General features: G+C 37.0%; 1 protein-coding gene across 2 annotated transcripts in view; it reads right to left on the reverse strand.

The window, feature by feature from the left end:
- Positions 1–13,503, reverse strand: part of LOC116862810 (von Willebrand factor D and EGF domain-containing protein-like) — a 69,211-nt gene extending 55,708 nt beyond the window's left edge. For both annotated transcript variants that reach the window (XR_004381715.1, XM_032850224.1), the window contains exons 1-2: positions 13,280–13,503; positions 3,176–3,360 (exon numbers count right to left, since the gene is read on the reverse strand). Coding sequence is in view for 1 of the 2 variants with exons in the window: in XM_032850224.1 (XP_032706115.1) it covers positions 3,176–3,360; positions 13,280–13,340 (246 nt within the window). In the remaining variant the exon portion in view is untranslated. The remainder of the gene's footprint in view (positions 1–3,175; positions 3,361–13,279) is intronic.
- Positions 13,504–22,925: the final 9,422 nt, after the last annotated feature.

Raw genomic sequence — 22,925 nt, forward strand, 5'->3', positions numbered from 1 at the left:
TCTATATTACCTTTGTAATGTAAATAAGACAAATTCAGTATCAGATAACTTACCACCATAGTGATACATTCTAAGATAAGAGAATCTGAAGTCATCTTAATATAGAGCAAAAAGATAAACTCACCTTGGAAATTTCTTCTAAAATTACTGGATGTAGTATATGTTAGATTACTGGGGGGGGAAGGAGGTGGGGGAGGAGGTAATTGGGTAATGGGCATTAAGAAGGCCACTTGATATAATGAGCACTGAGAGTTATACAGAACTGATGAATCACTAAATTCTACGCTTGAAACTAATAATACAGTATATGTTAACTAAATTGAACTTATATAAATAATTTTTTAAAAAGAAGTTAATGTGGGGTGCCTGGGTAGCTCAGGGGGTTAAGCCTCTGCCTTCAGGTCAGGTCATGATCTCAGGGTCCTGGGATTAAGTCCCCCACCCCCCAATCAGGCTCTCTGCTCAGCAGGGAGCCTCCTCTCCCCTTTTCCTCCTGCCTGCCTCTCTGCCTACTTGTGATCTTTGTCTGTCAAATAAATAAATAAAATCTTAAAAAAAAAAAAAAAGAATGTATAGTTCACGAGGCATCAAAAATGAGAAGAAAAGGAAAGGACTGTTCAAATCCAGTGATGAAACAATTGGTTGGCAATTTGAAAGAAAAGTCTCCCTTAAAGCCAATTATCAAAATATTTCCAGTTGGAAAATGGAATTAAATAGGAAACTAACCCAGGAAAAATAAACTGCATATGATTTAGGAACGACCCACACAGGCACTTGCTAAAAGCATGACCTCAGGCAAGACACTCAGCATCCTTCCTTTTTGTTCTAGGTGGATTGTAGTATGTGCTATGGTAAGGTATAAACATAATTATGTACATAACATAATTTCTACATAGCAATGACTCAGTTTTTTTTTCAGATTGTTATCCAGATTATAATACTCAATATTATGATTTCTATACTTAAAAACAATGGAAATCATAAAGGAAAAGATTGATAGTTATGTTTAAATAATAATTTTAAAAATATAAGACAAATAAGAGTTAATAAGAATTGGGTGCATCTGGGTGGCTCAGTGGGTTAAGCCTCTACCTTCGGCTCAGGTCATGATCTCAGGGTCCTGGTATTGAGTCCCACATCGGGCTTTCTGCTCAGTAGGGAGCCTGCTCCCCCCACCCCCGCCTGCCTCTGCCTCCTTGTGATCTCTGTCTGTGAAATAAATAAATAAAATCTTAAAAAAAAAACCCAACAGAATTAAATAAGAACTATTTAATAACATTATATTTAGTATATTATTTATTGTCACATTATTATATTTCTTATTTTATTTTAATTATATAATATTATCCACTTAAAAACTGTAAGATCATAGATGGGTAAAAGACACAAACACATAATTCACAAAAGAAATACAGATGTCTAATGAATACATGAAAGTATCCAGTATTAAAAAAGGTATTTTTACCTACTGCTCCTAAAATGAGAGATTAACATATTTTTTAAAAAGATTATTATTTATTTATTTATGTGACAGACAGAGATCACAAGTAGGCAGAGAGGCAGGCAGAGAGAGAGGGGGAAGCAGGCTCCCCGCTGAGCAGAGAGCCCGACGCAGGGCTCAATCCCAGGACCCTGAGATCATGACCTGAGCCGAAGGCAGAGGCTTTAACCCACTGAGCCACCCAGGTGCCCTGAGATTAGCATATTTTAAAAAAACAATTATATGTATCAAAAACTTCAAAAAGACATTAACCTTTACTAATTTTAATTATAAAATAATCTTAATAAATACACTAAAATATAAGTGATTTATATGCATGTTTACTAATTGCAGAATTACTTATTATAGCAAGAGCCCAAAGGCTCACACATGGCAATGGTTTATATAAATACAGTATATGCATATGACAGAATATTATTTTCAAAATTAATATTAAAGATTTTCAATAGCATAGGAAAATGCTAATGCTGTAACTACCTGAAAAAAGCATGTTATGCAATTGGACATGTAGCATGAACCTTAAAGAACAATATAAAAAGAGGGAATGATAGCAAAATGTTTTTATGGTACTATGACTGTGTGGGTATATGATGAATGAATGTTATTCTAATAATAGTCCTTCATTTTCTAAGTTTTCTGTAATGTACATGAATTACTTTAATCATCATAAATAAACATTTTCATTTACACAGACTTGTATTATCCTCTAGAGTTAAAAAGAAAAGAAAAGAAAAGAAAAACAAAAAAGTCCTACGGATTCTCCAGGTGGCTCCTCTAAAGCTTTGAATCAAGTAGGGAATGAGAGAGTGGGGGCAGAGAACACTTCTCCCTGGGGCACAGCCCCAGTGAAATCAGTTCACTTTTACATTTGTGTGAGGTTCTAGATTCAATTATAATTAGTTCAGCCAAAGGAGAAAAAACACAAATATTTAAGGATGTAATGAATTTCCTGTAATTTCCTCAAATTTTACTTCTAAATTCTGATTTTTTTAGTTTATTACAAACAAAATGTCACAAAAGTGACAAGCAAATAAACAAAAAGGAAAGAATAAGATGGCCACAGTGTCACAGCTTAAATACTGTTAAAATTTGGATATCTTCCCTGAGTTTTTTTTACATTACGTTTGAAAGGGAAAATAATTCCTGCTTCTGCATAATTCACAAAATGTAGGTAACAATAAGGAGAATGAAGAGCCCTCACATAGAAGGAGCCTTCTATTTAAGACTGACAAGAACTTGAAGCACTTAGACAACACAGTATTTTACTGTTCGCAAGTTACTTAGAGGTAAGTACAGGAACCCTGGAGACTAGTGGCCTGTGATCGATATGTGGCTGTTTGGATAACTCTAGCAGGGGTGTTTTCGCTTAAGAATCTGTGTGTCCTGTGTTCTATGATGGAAATAAGGGTAACAGACTTTATTCTAGGGTTGTAAAAACTACATAAGATAGTGTAGGTAAAAACCCTTGGTGGACTGCATGAGCGTAACATTAGCTATTACTATTATTATTACAACAGGGAACATGGCACAATATTCCTTTGGATTAACTCAATCTTGACACAAAAGTAAAATCATATTCCAGAGAGAGAAATAAATTGGTTTTAACAAGATTCAATCCTCATATGAAAAAATACATAAGAAAACAAACATGTAGTTCTTAGTGAGTTGAAATACCTCAACACATTTGGTTGGCATCTCAGCAGGTCTGTCAAAGATGAGAAACCGATACCATCCGGGAGAGAGAGAATGGTCACATATCAGGTCTTGAGAGGGAGAATGCTGGAGGTGCATTGAGTCAAAATGCACACTTCTGTAAGGACTCTGAAGAAACCGGTGTCCCCCAGGAGAGCACTCCCGAGCTAGGATGGAAAGACAGTGTCTTATGTATGTGTTTTCCTCATTAACACAGTTTATTCCTCAGTTAAAACTGATTCTCCTCCCAAATTAAGCAAAAACCTACAACTGCACATAATGACCATATGACATGTCAGGATTTCTTAGTAAGTCAAAGATGACTTGCATTTTCCATAAATGCAATAAACCAATCAATAAACTATAGAATGTATTTTTGAGGTACTTAAATTTCAAGAACTTTATTTTCATTTAATTTGGACAAGCAATACTGCTGCTCACTGTTGAGTTAGGATTTGTTTACTCTTATCATCTGAAGTCACAGACCCTGCAAAGATGCCTCTTGAGAGTAGCCCTCCAGATCTGAATGCCATTACTGACCCTTCATGACACATATCCCTCCCCAATAGCCATATGCCCCCCACATCCCATCTCTGCCAAGTCCTGGAAGGCAACGAATTAAGCTTTTAAGGCCAAGCTAATTTTTGCAAAATGCCCTCCTACTGAAGTTTCCCGCATTCTTGAGTACAGGAAAGAATATAGTTTTCAGTTTTTTTTCCTTTTTCTTTTTTTGTAATATAAAGTATTGAAGTCCCTTTTTATGACCAGGCACAGGAAAAGGAAAGGGGTGTAGGAGAACAGTTTTGAAGGAGAAACAAGAAAAGACCCTGGAGAAAGGGAGACTCTCTAGGTTTTTTTTAGGGAAGCCATTTTCTGAGTAGCACTTGGCCTGGAGGATACTTTTTCTGTCAAACCCACAGAGGCAGAACATAAAGCTCCTCTCCCAGAAAGAAGAGAGAAACAGAGGCAGTAATCCTAGAAACATGTCCTAGAAATGTAACCAGAATTATAACTCTTGTTTGAAGCTCCTGTACTCTCAAATAATAGGAAGCATAAAGAACTGTCCTTATTTGAATATTAGAGTTTCTTGTTGATACAGTAGGTATAAAATCTCCAAATATTAGCTATTATGTATGTTGAAGGAAACTACTATAATACAGATACTATCTATAAAATAGAAATGTGAAAGAAAAATTCAATCATTACTAAAGTACCTCACTGTGGGAAAAAATTATCTAACTGAACAAAAACTCTCAAAATTTATTACATAATTTTAAGTTACAGAAGTGTTTTTAAATAAAAATCACTTATAAGAGCCCAATAAACTAGAGATATTAATTTATAAGTCAATATCATAAATGTAGCTTATAAAAACTTATTATAATTTTTTTTTTTTGCTTTTTGTTGTTGGCAGAGATAGCAACTGAATTGTACAAAATATATTGTTCTCCAAGACAAAAGATATTCCCAAAGAAATTTTCATAGTAGAAAAATTTAGGAATGAACACAAAAGGTTTCTCCTTGTTTTATCTCTTGCTCCACAAGTTTTCAACATCCCCAGAAAAGTATAATCCAAAAAATACTATTGACTTTGATGATCTCAAACTGTCAACATTAGATAAATATTTCATAAAATGTGTATGGCTAGAACTCAGGAGACATGCTTCATTTCGTTTAATTTTGAAATAATTCTAAGATCCTATCAGTACCACAACATTGTACCTGGTTAGAAACCAAGGAAAATATTTAAAAAAAGATTCCTAGTGAGGTTTGCATGAATTATTGAAACATTTTCACTGATCTCTTTCCTAAAAGAATTTTGTCTTGGGAAAAAAGTCATAACTCTAACTTGATTCTGAAGAGTATTTCTCCTTCTTTAACGCTTCTGTAGTGCTCACATTTCCTCTGACTTTGCACTTCGAATAATTGTTTTCTAAATCAAAGCTAAAGATGTAGTAAATGTACTGGCAATCACAGCGTAACAACAACAGTGTGCGGAAATGTTGGGGTTTAGAACAAACGTTCAAAAAAGCATTCTTGAGATGTCTTTGGTGCAAAAAGGTGCATTTATTAATGCATGGTGACAGGACCCATGGGCAGAAACAGCTGCACTGAGGTTGTGACCAATTATATACTTTTAAGTTGGGAGGGGGTTAGGGATAGTGAAGGCCTATAACGAATTTTGGAGGCAAGGTTTCTAGGACCTTGAGGGGGATAGCTATTGTTAGGAAATGGTCATTTATTACTGTCTAGTGAAACCTTAGTCATAAGACCCCTAAAGTGTCTCATGTATTGGTGGACCATATGCTTAGGGGATAATTGCTAACATGTCTCTTGGAGGGTAGAGACAAAGGAAGTTTTCAAAGGAATTTTTTTATGTTAAAGGAGACTTAAAGGATCCTGGAGGTTGGGTTAATATTAATGTAAAATTGCCTTTTGCCCTTAGCAAAGTATTAACATTGAGACAGTTGAGTTCTTAGAGGAAATCACTCTGCCTATCTTAAGGACATGTCAGTGGGCTCTAGGCAATAAGGAAATTTAATTTTTTCTTTTGCCTTTGTTCCCCACATCAAACATTACTAAAGAACTATGTAATATTTACAGAGGAAAATTTTTTAATTAATTTATTTTTATATAGTATTTATTTTAGAGGTAAATTCTTTTTTTTTTTAATTTTATTTTTTATAAACATATATTTTTTTCCCCCAGAGGTACAGGTCTGTGATTCTCCAGGTTTACACACTTCACAGCACTCACCATAGCACATACCCTACCCAATGTCCATAACCCCACCCCCCCTCTCCCAACCCCCCTCCCCCCAGCAACCCTCAGTTTGTTTTGTGAGATTAAGAGTCACTTATAGTTTGTCTCCCTCCCAATCCCAACTTGTTTCATTTATAGAGGTAAATTCTTAACTCATATAATAGTAACCCATATTTTGTATTGTTCATTTCATTTTTTCCCAAAAAATCTACTTGTCTTTTTAAAAAATGTTAAAGGTCTCTGCAGAAAATTTTAAAATCTATTAGCAATAAACAAGCCACATTCTTAAAAACCTCATTATAACCTTAACTCTAGAATGCAACATACAGTTAACTAAGTGAGAATTATATCCTTATAATTCCCATCCTATCCCATCCTTGGTTTGGGCTCCCATTTGGAAATCTGGGGGCTTAGCTCCTCAAATACTAAAAGAAGAGCTCTACAATTAGAGCTCACTCATAAGTCAATTTTATGACATGTATGATGTGCTAAGCTTTCTAGCAAACTACCAATATAACTTTTCCCTCATAACAAAAATACATATAAAATATACATTAAAATTGACATTTCTATTTATTCTGTCTTTCCCAGGAGGATTCAAATAAGTTAGATCGTATATAATAGAATCTGTAATACCTGGATTTCAAATACTTTGGGAGAATTTGCCAAGTTATAAATAATAGGTACATAATGATACAATATGAAAATGGTTTTCTACTTTTGTTTGTAGATATAAAATGATCTGTACTAGATTGTTTTCTAATTTTAACACAATGGCCAAGAATCCTTAAGATTCATAACTGGTAAACAAACAAATATGTTAGGAAAGTAGATAAATCACCGTTTTAAATATGCTTAACTCCTGAAAACAGCTACTTCATTATACCTGAGTTTATAATCATAAACCTTTGGTGTATTGCTCTATGGTAATTTTAAATATTTGTGATTTTTTAAAATTTATATAGCTTCCCTAAGGCTTCTGATATTCAAAATAAGACTATGAGTTCTGCAACAACACAGAAGACTAAAAAGCAAGGTCTGATAGAGTGACTAGTTTGCTTTATCTCTTTACTTTGCCCTCCTTCATATAACAAGAGGCAAAACTAAATGCCTCTTGTGAAGAATACAAATAGACTGAAAGTGTAAGTATGGAAAAATAACATACAAGCAGCACCCACAAGAAAACAGGATTGGCTATATTCATATCAAACCAAAAAAATCTTTAAAAATGTTACTAGAGATAAGGACGGGCATTTTGTAATGATGATAGGTTCAGTCCATGGGAGGGAGAAGAGCAGAGTGAGAGGGACAAGCAGACTCCACCCTGGGATGATGACCTGAGCAGAAATCAAGAGCCAGATGCTTAAATGACTAAGCCACCCAGGCATTCCACAATACTCCACTTTCAATATGAATAGAAAAATGGGCAGAAGGTCAACAAAGAAATAGAGCTACAACAATACTATAAACCACCTTACCCTAACAGGCATCTACAGAACACACCTGCCAACAACAGCAAATAGAAGTTCCTCTGAAGTATACATGAAACATTCTTCAGGATAGACAGTAAACTAAACCGCAAGATAAACCTCAATCAATTCAAAGAAGATAGAAATCATGAAAAATGTGTTCTCTGACCACAATGGAATGAAATTATAAATCAACAGCAGAAATAAATTTAAAGAGCTTACAAATACCTGGAAATTAACCTAGATAATTGATGGGTCAAAAAAGAAATTAGTAAGAAAATGAGAAAATATACTGAAAAGATTAAAACAAAGATACAGTATACCAAAATCTATGAGATGCTGCTAAATTAGCAGAAAACTTGTAGCTATATATGCCTACATTAGACAAGAGTAAGATCCCAATGTAATACAAGCTAACCTTGCGCCTTAACAATGGAGAAAGAAAAGCAGACTGTATCTTAAGGAAGCAGAAGAAAAGAAAATTTAAAGATTAGAGAGTAAATTAATAAAATTGAGAATAGAAAAACAATGGAGAAAATCAATGAAACCAAAAGCTGGTTCTTTGAAAAAAATCAACAGAATTGGCAGATCTCTAAAGAGACTGGGAATAAAGAGAGAAGACTCAATTACCAGAATCCGAAATGAAAGAGGAGACACCACTAAAGATTTTATTAAGAAATATTATTACAGGGGCACCTGGGTGGCACAGCAGGTTAAGTGTTGGACTCTTGGTTTTGGCTCAGATCGTGATCTCAGGGTCATGAGTTTGAGCCCTGCATGGGGATTTGTGCTCAGCATGGAATCTGCTTAAGACTCTCTCCCTCTCTCTCTCCCCTGCCCAACATGCTGTGCACTCTCTTTCTCTAGAATAAATAAACATTTTTTAAAAAGGAATATATTATAATAAATTAGATAAATTAAATAAGATTGACAAATTCCTAAAAAGACATGACAAAACTGACTCAAGTAGAAATAGGCAATCCAAATAGATACATCATGTGAAAATATTGAGTTAAAAAAAAAAACACACCCATAAAAAAAGGCCAAATTCAGATGGCATCAATGCTGTATTCTACCAAACACTTAAACAATAATACCAATTCTTCACAAGCACAAATAATATAAAAGGATGGAATATTTCCAGACTCATTCTATGAACCCAGTATTACTGATACAAAAACCAGAAAAAAAGATATCACAGGAAAAGAAGACTGCAGACCAATACATCTTTTTTTTTTTTTTTAAGTTTCCATTTATTTATTCGACAGAAAGATCACAAGTAGACAGAGAGGCAAGCAGAAAGAGGGAAGGAAGCAGGCTCCCTACCGAGCAGAGAGCCCGATGCAGGGCTCCATCCCAGGAGCTGGGATCATGACCTGAGCCAAAGGCAGAGGCTTTAACCCAATGAGCCACCCAGGTGCCCCAATACATTTTTTGAATATGGATGCAAACATCCTCAGCAAAATACTAGCAACATGAATCCAGAAATTAGACAAAGAATTATAAACCATGACCAAGTGGGATTTAAACCAGGTATGTAAGATTGATTTAACTTCCAAAAATGAATCAACATAATATACTAATATTGATAGAATAAAAACAAAAAAATTTTCAAGTACTTTCAAAAGACCCAGAAAAATAATTTGAAAAATATCTAACCCCCCTTTTTATATATATATACTGAACAAACTAGCAATAGAATAGAACTTACTCAACCTGATAAAGAGAATCTACACATGGGACGCCTGGGTGGCTCAGTTGGTTAAGCGGCTGCCTTCGGCTCAGGTCATGATCCCAGCATCCTGGGATCGAGTCCCATATCAGGCTCCTTGCTTGGCAGGGAGCCTGCTTCTCCCTCTGCCTCTGCCTGCCACTCTGTCTGCCTGTGCTCGCTCTCACTTCTCTCTCTATGACAAAAAAAAAAAAAAAAAGAATCTACACACACACACACACACCCCCAAACAGAAAAAAACCCAAAAAACTAACATATAAAAAAACCCCTCCAGTTTACATCATACTTGATGAAGTAAGACTGGGTGCTTTCTCACAAAATTAGGAATGCCCACTCTCCCTGATTTTATTCCACATGCTACTTCAGGTTCTAACTAGGACAAATAGGCAAGATAAATAAATAAAAGGTATCCGGATTGGAAAAGAAGAAGTAAAACTATCTCTAGTCACGGATGACATGATTTTTTATGTAAAAATCCCTAAGAAATCCATACACACAAAAGTTATAATGAACACATTTAACAAGGTTTTAGGATGCAAAATCAAGATATAAAACTTAATTATACTCTTATACATGTACAGTGAATAGATTGAAAATGAAAATTTAAAAATCGACTCCACCTACATAGCCTCAAAAGAACAAAATACTTAGGGATAAATTTAACAAAAGAAGTCCAAACTTACACTCTAAACATCGCACAATATTGCTGAAAGAAACTGGAGATCTACGTAAATGGAAATACATCCTTGTTCATAGATCAGAAGATTTAACGTTGTTCAGATTGCAATCCTTCCCAAATTAATGTGAAGGTTCATCAAATCCCTATCAGAATATCAAGGGACTCCTTTGTAAACATAGGCAAACTAATTCGAAATTCATATGGAATTTCAAGGGACACAGTATAGCTAAAACAATCTTGAAAAAGAAAAACTAAATAGGAGGAATCATATTTTCCATTTCATAATTTACTACAAGCACCTGCAATCAAAACAGCATAGTGTTGATATATGGATAAACAAAGATCAATGAATAAAATTGAGAGTCCAGAAATAAACCCACGTTTCCATCTAGTTTTCAACTGATTTTCGGCGTTAGGTGACAAGGTCATTTAATGGGGAAAGGACAGTCTTTTCAACAGATGGTGCTGGGAAAACTGGATATTCACATGCAAAAGAATAAACTTGGACCCTTATGCTGTTCCATATATAAAAATTAACTCAAAATGTATCAAAGACCAAAATACAAGAGCAAAAACTATAAAACTCTTAAAAAAAAACTGGGGTAAAAAACAAACCACTGGGGTAAATCTTCATGTCTTTAGATTTGGCAACAAATGCCACGATATGACAACAAAGCACAAGCAACAAAAAAAAAAAGATAAATTGGATTTCATTAAAATTAAAACTTCCATGCTTCAAAAGACATAATGTTATTAAGAAAGTGAAAAGACAACTCACAGAATGGGAAAAAAATTGCAAATCATGTATCTGGTAAGAGAATTGTATCTATAATACATACATAATTCATACAACTCAACAACAAAAATAACTCATATAACTCAACCCAATTAAAAAAAACCATTGAAGTATCAGAGTAATATTTCTTCACAGAAGATATACTAATATCCAATAAGCACATGAAAAGCACTTGGCATTGTTAGCCACCAGGGAAATGCAAATCAAACCACAAAGAAATGTCATTTCATACATAACAGGATGGCTAAAATCAAAATCTCAATGTTGACAAGAATGTGGATGAATTAGAATCTTCGTATACTTCTATGGGATGATAGAACAGCACAGCCGCTATGGAAAACAATCTGGCTGTTCCTCAAAAGGCTAAACAGAATTATTCCCTGATTCAGTAATTCTACCTCCAGTTACATATATGCCTAGGAGAAATGAAATCATGTGTCCACACAAAAACCTATACCAGGATGTTCAAAGTAGTATTATTTATAATAGCCCAAAGGTGGAAAACCCCCCAATGTTCATCAACTGATGAATGTACATACAAAATGTGGTAAACACAGAATGGAAAACTATTCCACTACAAAAAGAGATGAAGGACTAAATATGGTACAACGTGAATGAACCTTGAAAACATGATGCTAGGTGAAAAAAGTCAGTCACAAAAGACAACATAGTATATGATTCCATTTACATAAAATACACGGAATAGGCAAATCCATAGAACAATGTAGGTCAGAGATGGCTTACAGTTGGAAAGGCGAGAGGGTAATGGAAGGAATAGGGGATCTAAAGCTAGAGTACAGTATTTCAAAGTGATAAAAATGTTCTAAAACTGATGATAGTGGCTGCATTTATCTGTGAATATGCTAAAACCCAGATCACTGTACATAGTAATAACTATCGCACACTGTGAGTGATTTATATGGTATATGAGCTATATTTCAATGATGCTGTTTGAAAAAAAAAAAAAAAAGAACTCATATTTACTTCCTCTCTCCTATCTTGACTCTATTCAAGATTAAAAAATTACCAACTTTACCAAGATATGAGTTAAAACCTAGTAAGGGTTAATATCTGCCTTCAGTAGAGAGATTATATGGAGGCAAGAAGGGATTCTATGATCTATAGTCAACACTGAAGCAGATTCTCTTTATAAATACTGGTCATTTTTCTGGAAATATTTTATCTAACCATAATACATGCATATTTAATGTTATTACATGTATGTTTACCTGTTTTTCAAGAACAGTTCTTCAGGAAGATCTAGTACATCTGTAAGCAAACCAAAGAAGGTATAGAAGAATGATACCTTCCTAAGGTATCATTTCAGGAGGGACGCCTGGGTGGCTCAGTTGGTTAAGTGTCTGTTTTTGGCTCAGGTCATGATCCCAGGATCCTGGGAGAGAGTTCTGCCTTGGGAGCCTGCTTCTCCCTCAGCCTTCAGCTCCCTCTGCTTGTGCTCTTATCTCTCTGACAAATAAATAAAAATCTTCAAAAAAAAAAAAGGTATCATTTCAGGAAATAATAAATTGGGGTTTAATATTATTTTAAAATTCTTTCATGAGGGAAAGATTGCTTGCTCTTCCCCCTCCCTTTTTTAATTTATTAAAGAGTTAAATTTAACTTAGTAAAATACTGAGATTAACAAGATGAGAAGACAAAATTATACCCTAAGCAATTATGAAAGTTGCCCATAACTTTTTTCGAAGTTGTACACAGATCAGATTTAGTTCTGAAAAATATAAGGAAATTTAAAAGAATAAGTTACCCTTCACTTAATACTTTTATCTATATATACACAAAAACAATAAGGAAGACCTAATAAATGTTTTGTTTTAACTTCACTGAATTCTAAACGGTTTTCTTTGTCATGGGTTAAAGAGGAGGGAGTGGCGCTATATTTTCGTAGAGATCTCTTACAGCAGGAAGAGGGATTCTAACAGATAAACTAAAAAGTCACACACAAAACTTACTGACTTATTTTATTTTTAAGATTTTAATTATTTACTTGAGAGAGAGACAGTGAAAGAGAGCATGAGAAGTGAGAAGATCGGAGGGAGAAGCAGACTCCCCGCGGAGCTGGGAGCCCGATGCCGGACTTGATTCCAGGACTCCAGGATCATGATGCGAGCCGAAGGCAGTAGGTCAACCAACTGAGCCACTCAGGCGCCCCAACTTATTGTGGGGATAAATGTTCATCAATTACTTATTTCCAGCGGTGGGGTGGGACTGGGGCAGAAATCGCGCCGTTTGGAACTCAACTCTTTTCGAATAATTCGGATTCCCTTTCCGCAAGGACGCCTGACAGATGCAGTAAAAGTTGCTTAGAGTAAACTAAAGGGACCCAAAGACCAGGATAACCAGGATATCAGCAGGAAACAACCAGAGGAACAGTAACAGTACTGAGGGTCTCAGAGCGGGAGAAGAGGAGGCGACAACCTCCTGAACGCAGGAAAAAAAACGGAGCGCCGAAAGGGTGCAAGTTGATCATTCAAGGATTGCGGTAGGGGACGGCGGAGGGCGGTGAGGGACAAATAGCAGATGCGGCCATAAAAATGCGCAGGGACCCTCCGCGTGTCATCCAGAACTCAGCCCCCTTTTCCCTAAGGCCAGAGTGTCGTCCCAGGGTTCCCCTCCGCCGGTGCCCTACCTTGCCGACCTTGCCCCGGGGCCAGGAGCAGCAGCGCCAGTGCCCAGAGTCGGCCGAGCATCTTGCTGCCGCTCGTGGGGTCCAAAGTGTCGCAGAGCCCGGAGCCGTGGGCGCAGGCAGGATGGGGACACCTCAGACCTATCACAGGACTCTCTCGGCCGGTTCTTGCTAACTCTTCAGAGCCGCTGCGTGTTCTCGCTCTGGAACGCAGCAGTCCTTCCCAGGAATAGCGTCTTTCGCGCCGCCGCTTTGCGGCTACGTCCCGCTCCCAAGCCACGCCCACCCGGCGGGAAGCCACGCCCACTCCCCCCCCCTCCCTGGAGGCTGCGTCTGGCCCTTTGCGGCTGTGGCTCCACCACCTTGTATCTCAACAGCGGTCGCGTCCAGGGGACAAGCTCACGGCATATAGCATGGCCCCTCGCGTCTCACTGTTTTAACAAATGCTTTAAGACAACTTGATCATCCTGGAAATTGTTCAGATGGACCTTCAATAAAAGCCGCCTTGCGGGGTTCTGTTGGAAGGGGCAGTGCCCTTGATTACTCCTATAGACGGATTTTTAACCTGGTAATTGGGGGTGCTGACTTGCCTCCAAAGGTGCACATGCTTCTCAGAAGTTGCCCCTATCACCTCAGGCCTCGGTGATGAAGGATGGAAGGAGGGAGCGGAGATTCAACACTGGTAGCTCTCCTCCTCTGCCTCTATGACAGTTTTAAGAAGTGGAAGGGAGGACATTGAGACTTCAAAACACCTAGGGTTACCCATTTTATATTTGCTGTTGATTCCAGTGTTCTTTCAAGTTGTCCAATGGTGACCCAGTAACCCAGGATCCTGCCACACATAGTCACATGACTCCCAAGGCTGCCCGGGTGGATTGTCTTTCTTCTGAAGTTATTTTTATATGTGTGGTTGCCTCTGCAGAGGAAGCAGGTGCCCGCCTTAAAAAACAAACAAACAAACAAAACAAAACAAATTTTTTAAAAGATTTTATTTATTTATTTGACAGACAGAGATCACAAGTAGGCAGAGGCAGACAGAGAGAGAGAAGGGGAAGCAGGCTCCCCGCTGAGCAGAAAGCCTGATGTGGGGCTCGATCCCAGGACCCTGAGATCATGACCTGAGCCAAAGGCAGAGTCTTAACCCACTGAGCCACCCAGGCGCCCAAAACAAAACAAATTTAAAACCAAACAAAAAACCCCAAAAAACCCCACAACTGTTTCTGCATCATTCTATGTCATTAAATGAAACCTCACTTTCCTAGTTCTATTCAGCAGCCACAGTTCCTGAGTCCCCTTAGCCATCACTTGGGACTTTGCCCTCAGAGCTAGTACCTTAGGGAAAAGAAAACATTAGTTAACAGAAAGTAGTCCTAATGTCCTGGTGGGTTCCAGGATTCAGGCCACAGTTCCACTTATGGATTTGGAGGACTGAGGCTTGGATGAAGCATGATGATAAACACAGGAGATGCCCAAAAGAAGTCCTTCTGAAAATAGTTTATACTTGGGTGCCTGGGTGGTTCAGTCCATTAAGTGTCTGCTTTCAGGTCATAATCCCAGGGTTCTGGGATTGAGTTCCCCATTGGGATCCCTGCTCAGTGGGGAGTTTGCTTCTCCCCCTCCTTCTGCCCTTCCAACCTGGTAGTACTCTCTCTTGCTCACTCACTCTCTCTCAAATAAATAAATCTTTTTTTTTTTTTAAAGATTTTATTTATTTATTTGACAGATAGAGATCACAAGTAGGCAGAGAGGCAGGCAGAGAGAGAGAAGGAAGCAGGCTCCCTGCCGAGCAGAGAGCCCGATATGGGGCTCGATCCCAGGACCCTGGGATCATGACCTGAGCCGAAGGCAGAGGCTTTAACCCACTGAGCCACCCAGGCGCCCCTCAAATAAATAAATCTTTAAAAAAAATAGTTTATAACTTTTTTTGAAAGATAAATTGCAATTAAAGAATTTTAAGCCTGTTTCCAAAAGTGTAAGTATTAACTCATTTTGGGGAAAAAAAAAAACCTTTGCACTGCGTATAACTTGTATGTAGTCCCCTTTTACATGCAAAAAGGCACCCAATTATAGATATACAACAAAAGTGAAATATAACTTTTTGGTGGGGTTGGGCAGATGATTTTCATCTTCAGACCTAATTATGGAAGAAAAATTTAAGGTGAGCAGGATGAAAACCCAGAGATTTTTCAGTGTACATCTTTTATTTCAGCATATTAAGTCCTAATAAAATGGACAGAAGGGCAACTGGGTGGCTCAGGAGACCGACTCTTGATTTTGGCTCAGGTCAGTATCAGGTCAGGGTTCTGGGATCCATCCGTTTGTAGGGCTCCATGCTCAGTGGGGAGTCTGCTTGAGATTCTCCCTCTCCCTCTCCCTCTTCCTCTGCTCCTCCACCCTACCCAACCCCCCCCACAAGCCAGCTCTCTCTCTCAAATGAATAAATGTTTAACAAAAAACTGGGGCAGAAAAATAAACATCAATTGTCTCAGTTTATTTGTGAAATCACAAGGAATAAAGTAATAGCTATAAACAAGATAAAGTTGTAAAAAGCTTTTTGTAAATTTTTTTTGTCCAACAATATCTGTAGAAATGCAAGCAACGTTTATATTTTCTTGGAGGACAACATTACTTACCTAATTCTCAACAAATTATACAACTTAAAACAAATTATATAATTTAAAATACAGTGGGTCCCATTTTTCTCCTCAGTTTTTGACTAATGAATACTATTTTATGAGTTTATAATAGACTTGTAACAACCATTTTTCCTTGATATAGTGAGTTAAGATAGAAAAAAAAAAGAATTTAAATTGTTTTCCAAATCTCAATGGAAAATTTATCTACGCTGGCGTGGGTCTGCAAGAATATATCAAATAAAACTTAGTTACAGGATTGTGGGAAAAAACAAAGTAATAAAAATGATGTTTTAACATATATCTAGTAAAGTTCATCAAAAGTTGGTATAAGATTCAGATTTTTTCACTTTTTCTTTATTTTTTAAAAGGAGGGAAAAACAGTGGATGCATGGTACCACTAGTGTAAATATCGATGACACCAGGGAAATTATGGCAGGTATCACTGAGAGAGAAATAGTATAGAATATCTGGAGGAAGATGAAATGAAGCCAAGAGTTAATAAGTATAATGTAACTTGAATAAAGAGAAAAGCCCACCAACAGAAACTTCCATATGATGATTTTTTGCGGGGGAGAAGGGGAGAAAATAACTCTGCACTTGTCATGTTCATTTGCAAAATGATAATGAACTTGTCTGGGTAAAACCCCTCAAGGGGAAGCGAGAAGACAGAGCAAATTAAGTGTACTAACCTTGGAGTCAGGACACCTGGGCTCTAATCCTAGATCTGCCACCTATTTACTAGCTGTGTAACCTTGGACAGCATACTTAATGTCTCTTAACCTCATTTTTCTGCACAATGGGAATGATGATAGTAATACCTACTGCACAGAGTTTAAGAAAAAAAAGTGTGTATATGTGTGGGAATGGGTGCTGAGGAGGAGTGTGAAGAGAGAGCACTTAGCATCTGATTCAGAGTAACTAAAGTGAATGTATATAATAGTGTACTTTTAATAAAGTAAAGGTGCAACACCACATAATTATTCTTTTTCTTGTATCTTGTTATTATATAAAGGTGCATAGTTTCTCAGTGTTAGCCTGTAACAGTGTACAGTATAATTTGGAGTACACTTATTGAAAACACAGGTTTATATAATATATGAATTCCTTGGCCAGTGTGTGTTTTACTAAATGAGAGAGTCTGGCTCTCTCCCAGATACATCTACCTTTTTTGGCAAAAGCATCCGGGGGGGGGGGGGGAATGGGGAGAGGGGATAATGGCATTACCAAATCAATACTTAAGCTTCATAAATTAATGTCTTGGCTCTGAATCTGAGTTTATATCAGGAGGCTACTGCTCCCAGACAGAGACACTAAATGGAATAGATATCTTGCTCCCAAGACTAGCAAGTTCCTTTTTCTTAATGAGGAGTGAACTAGAGATGTGATACATTAAAGAAAATTCACTGAGAATATCCATTAACTGTGAATTTTATAGTGTTTATCGTGGGCATGCCTCTAGGAAATAATGTGGAAAACCTCGGAGAGGGGGGCTGTCTGCCTTGGCATGAATGCTGGTTATTATAATGAATCTTTCCACACCCATGTTCGAAGTAGCATTACTCACAATAGCTAAAATGTGGATGAAACCCAGGTGTCCACTGATGGACGAACTGTCAGCAAAATGTGGTATATGTGTGGAATGGAATATTATTGTTTTAAAAAGGAAAGAAATTCTGATACAATACAATACAAATTCTGATACAAGTACAGAAGTTCTGATACAAAACATGGGTGAACCCTGAAGACATTATGCTAATTGAAATAAGCCAGTTCAAAGGACAAATACTGTATGATTCCATGTATACAAAGTACCTAGAGTAGTGAAGTTCATAGAGACAGAAGGTAGAATGGTGGTTCCCAAGGACTGGGGGTGGGGGCAATAATCAGTTTGGAAAGATAAAAAACTTCGGGAGATGATTGGTGGTAATGGCTACACAATAGAGTGAATGTATTTATTCCTACTGAAATGTACACTTAAAATGGTTAACCTGATAACTTTATATTACATATATTTGGCCACAATAGGAGAAAACAAGTAAAATGAATGGATCTTTCACCCATCAGCCAGAAAGCAAACCTTTTATTTAAACAGATCTCAACATTATTGGCTTGAAGGAGATTTTTTGAAAATATTCAGTTGAGTAAAAATAGCTTAACCTCTGACAGAATTTACTTTGAGACATAAACTCATACTCAGAGGTTGACAAATTGATTACACCTCCACCAGCCATGCAAAACCACATAAATTGCAACATAGGGCCATAAGATTTACCAGCTAAGCAGTTTTCCTATCTTGTCAGTCACAATACTTTATATAATACTGAGAAATTACTTTTCAAAGATTTGTTTTTGTCACTTGTACACAATAAAAATAGCTTTTATGAATAGTTATTTTAATAAGGAAATTAACTTGTTTCAACTTAATATTTTCCATGATGTGATTTAGAAATGAGATTAGAATACTAAAGTTCCTTTGAATGGAGTTGGAAAAGGTGTATATTATCCCTTTCAACAGCCATCCATATACATAAGTATTACCGTTTGCTTCCAAAGTACATATTATAAAATGCCTTTATAACTGAACTATCTTCCTAGTAAGTATCATGATTATAATTGAATGTTATTTAGATTCTTCTAGAAGACTTAAATAAAACGTTGTAGCAGGTGGGAAAACTATGTATCATTTCTATTTTTGTTTATATGATTTATGTTATCATCCCTTTCTAAATCATGAAGCATTTTGAGACTCATAATTATAACTTGCAATATATAATTAGTTAAATTCTGCAACTATAGAAGGAACTTTGATAATATTAAAGCAGAAATTCCATTATTTAGGAAATGGATTTTTTATGAAATAATCTAATAAATATCAGTAAATTTAGCTTTTGTCCAACTCTCCCAATCACACTTAATCCAATTTAAAATAAACCAAAATTTTATAAAATGCAAAGTAATTTTTTATGGTATCTTTATTATAAACATTAACATAAAATTCACTTGCTTTTAGTGTATAATTTAATGAATGTAAGCCTATCTACAGAACTGTGCAACATCATCACAGTCTAGTATTAGAACACTTCCATCACTCTAAAGATAAATCTCATGCCCACTTACAGTTGCACTCCATCCCAACCTGCAGTTTTAGCAACAACTAATTTCTTTTCTGTTTCCATATAGTTGCCTTTCTGGACATCCTATAAAAACGGAATATATGTGTTCTTTTGTAACTGGCTTCTTCCACTTTTTGAGATTATCCATGTTGTAGCTTTATCCTACTCTATTTTATTTTATTCCTTTATTTACTTTATTCCTTGTTGTTGGCAAATAATATTCCATTGTGTGGATATGGTGCATTTTGTTTAGCCATCAGTTGACATTTGGGGTTGTTTCTGCTTTTTGGTCATGTAAATAATGTTGTCATCAACTTAGTGTAAGTCTGTGGGTGTACATGTATGCTCATTATTTTAGACAGAGATCTAGGAATGGAGTTGCTGGTCATGTGATACGTCTATGTTTCACTTTATTTCTATTTTTTTCCCCCAAGGGTTTTTATTTTATTTATTTATCTATTTATCTATCTATTTATTTATTTGGAGAGAGAGAGCACGAGCAGGGGGGACAGGCAGAAGGAGAGAGAGAAGCAGACTTCCCTCTGAGCAGGGAGCCTGATGTGGGGCTCCATCCTAGGACTCTGGGATTCTGACCTGACCTGAAGGCAGACACTTAACTGACTGAGCCACCTGGTGCCCCTCCTATGGTAAAGTTTTAAAAAGAATTTGGTTTTTTTTTTGGCAGGGGGACAGTTAGAGAGTCCCTGGGAGCTGGGGAGACACAGAGGAAGAGGGAGAGGGAAGATCTCAAGCAGGCTCCATGCTCACCCCAGAGCCCCACATGGAGCTTGACTTCACAACCCTGGGATCATGACCTGAGCCAAAATCAAGAGTTGGACACTTACCCAACTGAATCATTCAGGCACCCCTCCTATTCTAAATTTTTATAATTTGGCTAATACAACAACACCTCTAGCAAATTTCTCTGAGAGTGAAGGCAAGGTAATATTCCCCCCTCCTGGGGCCCCTGGGTGGCTCAGTGGGTTAAGCCTCTGCCTTTGGCTCAGGTCATGATCTCAGGGTCCTGGGATCGAGCCCCACATCGGGCTTTCTGCTCGGCGGGGAGCCTGCTTCCCCCTTTCTCTCTGCCTGCCTCTCTGCCTAGTGATCTGTCAAGTAAATAAATAAAATCTTTAAAAAAAATAAATTCCCCCCTCCCACCATATATACTCCTGTGACTACCTTGTTGCATTGATGCCTAGGTTTATTTTTTATTTTTTTTTAAAGATTTATTTATTTGACAGACAGAGATCACAAGTAGGCAGAGAGGCAGGCAGAGAGAGAGGAGGAAGCAGGCTCCCCACTGAGCAGAGAGCCCAATGTGGGCCTTGATCCCAGGAACCTGAGATCATGACTTGAGCCGAAGGCAGAGGCTTTAAACCACTGAGCCACCCAGGCGCCCTGATGCCTAGGTTTAAATGTGACATTAAGCCTGCTACTTAAACTATCTGGAAAATGGAAATAATATAATAGTGCTTATCATTGTGATGGCATAAATATTAAATAAAATTAATATATATATATACTATATATTTATCTATACATAATATGTAGCCTAATGCCTGTCAAATACTAAGTAACAGAGCTATATTCTGTATATATCTGTATTAATTATAAGCACCATTTATTGAAATATCCTATTCAGTATTTTGTGATAGAGTGAACGCACCAATCAGAATATGTAGTCTAAGTGGGGAGGAACAGTGTCTTAGTCATCACTTAACACTGGCAAATCTATATAATGACTTAGTCCTATCTGAGCTAGAACCATTCTGCTCAATGGATGTTGCCCAGCTTTTCCTCTAGGGTTGGCAAACTTTTTCTGAAAAAGGGACAAATATAATATTTTTCAGACAACATGGTCTCTGTTGACACTACTTTCCTTTCACTGTCAAGTGAAAACAATCATAGATAAATTATAAATTTTTCAGTATGGCTGTGTTGCAACAAAACTGTATCCCCCAAAACAGACTGCAAATCAGATCTGACTTGTGGGCCATGGTGTGCAGATCTTTCACAGAAAGTTAAAATATTATTTGTATTGTTATCTATTTGCATGGACATAGTAAATTTCTTTCCTTCTTAATCTCTAAATATATGATCTTACTTTTTTGTTGGAATATTTTAAGCCTATCATAGAATTTCTATATTTTCCTACCTGTATACTAATAAAAACAGTTAAAAAATATTTACCTATTTTAGAGCTGGAGAAGTCACCAAGGTCAATGATTTTTAAGTTTGTTTTAAGACATTTTGTCCAAAGGCTCTAACTGAAAATGGAGTGAAAGTCCTGAAGCACTCCCCACCAGCTCTGCAGAGGACAGTTTGGGAAACATGGCTTGAGGTAAGGGTACATACTCAGAATTCCATAGAGGTAGGGCAGGAGAGATAAATATGGGACAATGGTTCAGTGCAAGACAACTGGGAGAGGTGGGGACTAGGGCATGAAGTTGCATCGATTATATAGAAGTAGGTGCTACCACCAGCTGATTGTTATACTAACAGAATTCCAGGCTACTTTGCTGGGTCATCTCTCTTTTTTTCTAAAAAGCAAAGTTTTTCTTCTTTCATTCTTTTATTTTTTTTTTTAAGATTTTATTTATTTGACAGAGAGAGAGACAGCACAAGCAGGGGGAGCAGCAGAGGCAGAGGGAGGCGCAGATTCCCTACTGCGAAGGGAGCCTGGATGTGGGGCTCCATCCAAGGACACTGGGATCATGACCTGAGCTGAAGGCAGATGCTTAACCAACTGATCCACCCAGATGCCCCAATTTTTATTTTTATTTTTTTGTATTTATTAAACACTACAATTCTAAAATTCAGAAACTAGTTTAAAACAAACAAAAGAAGGGGCGCCTGGGTGGCTCAGTGGGTTAAAGCCTCTGCCTTCGGCTCAAGTCATGATCCCTGGGTCCTGGGATCGATCCCCGCATCGGGCTCTCTGCTCAGCAGGGAGCCTGCTTCCTCCTCTCTCTCTCTCTCTCTGCCTGCCTCTCTGCCTATTTGTGATCTCTATCTGTCAAATAAATAAATAAAATCTTTAAAACAAACAAACAAACAAACAAACAAAAGAAAACATTGCTTGTCAGACCAAAGAAACAATTCGCTGATCAGCAGCTTCTGCTCAGGAGCAAGGTTCTCATTCATTTCATGGATAAGAGAATGGAAGATCAGAAATCATGACTTTGGTAAGGCTGGCATATGTTCTTTGACTTCAGTGTCCAAATGTCCTTTTCACTAACACATTGTCTTTGACTTGGGAAAATGGGCTGATCATGCAATGGTTAAGAGAGCAGACTTTGTGGCTGGGCAGACCTATTCTAGAAATCCCAGCTCTGGATCCTATTATATCTTAGCTTCTTCATTTGTAGCATAAAGGGATAACAGCATCTTTTCCAAGGTTGTAGTGGGGGTTAAGGGGGATAGTAATTGGAAAGCACTTAGTCCTATTCCTGACATACAGTAATCACTTGATTAATGGGGCTATTATTAAATTTTACAAAGTAATGAAAATTTTTATAAGAAATTAGTGTGAAAGTATAGGTCTAATTCATTGGTTAAGTGTAACTATGTCCATATATACATTTCTGTCTTTCTGGGTCTACAGAATGAATAAAAGTCTTATCACACAAATAAAAATTGTTTAGTTATATTAGTTTTCAATCAAGAAAACAACAAGGACAATGTGTACTTTGTGTACTTTTGGAAGTTTCCAAAGGGGGAATGGAATGAGAATGTAGCACTCCACATAGGTAACACTGACAATTCATGTCTTCCAAGTTGTAGTGAAACATTATATATCTAGGTTTCATGTTTAATGTTGTAACACTTACCCTAGATGAGGAAGGAACTACACCTCAAAATAAGCAAACACAGGAGTATAATTCACTACAAAAAGAG

Source organism: Lontra canadensis, unplaced genomic scaffold, assembly GCF_010015895.1.
Source record: "Lontra canadensis isolate GAN:19392208 unplaced genomic scaffold, GSC_riverotter_1.0 scaffold340, whole genome shotgun sequence".
Lineage (NCBI taxonomy): Eukaryota > Metazoa > Chordata > Mammalia > Carnivora > Mustelidae > Lontra > Lontra canadensis.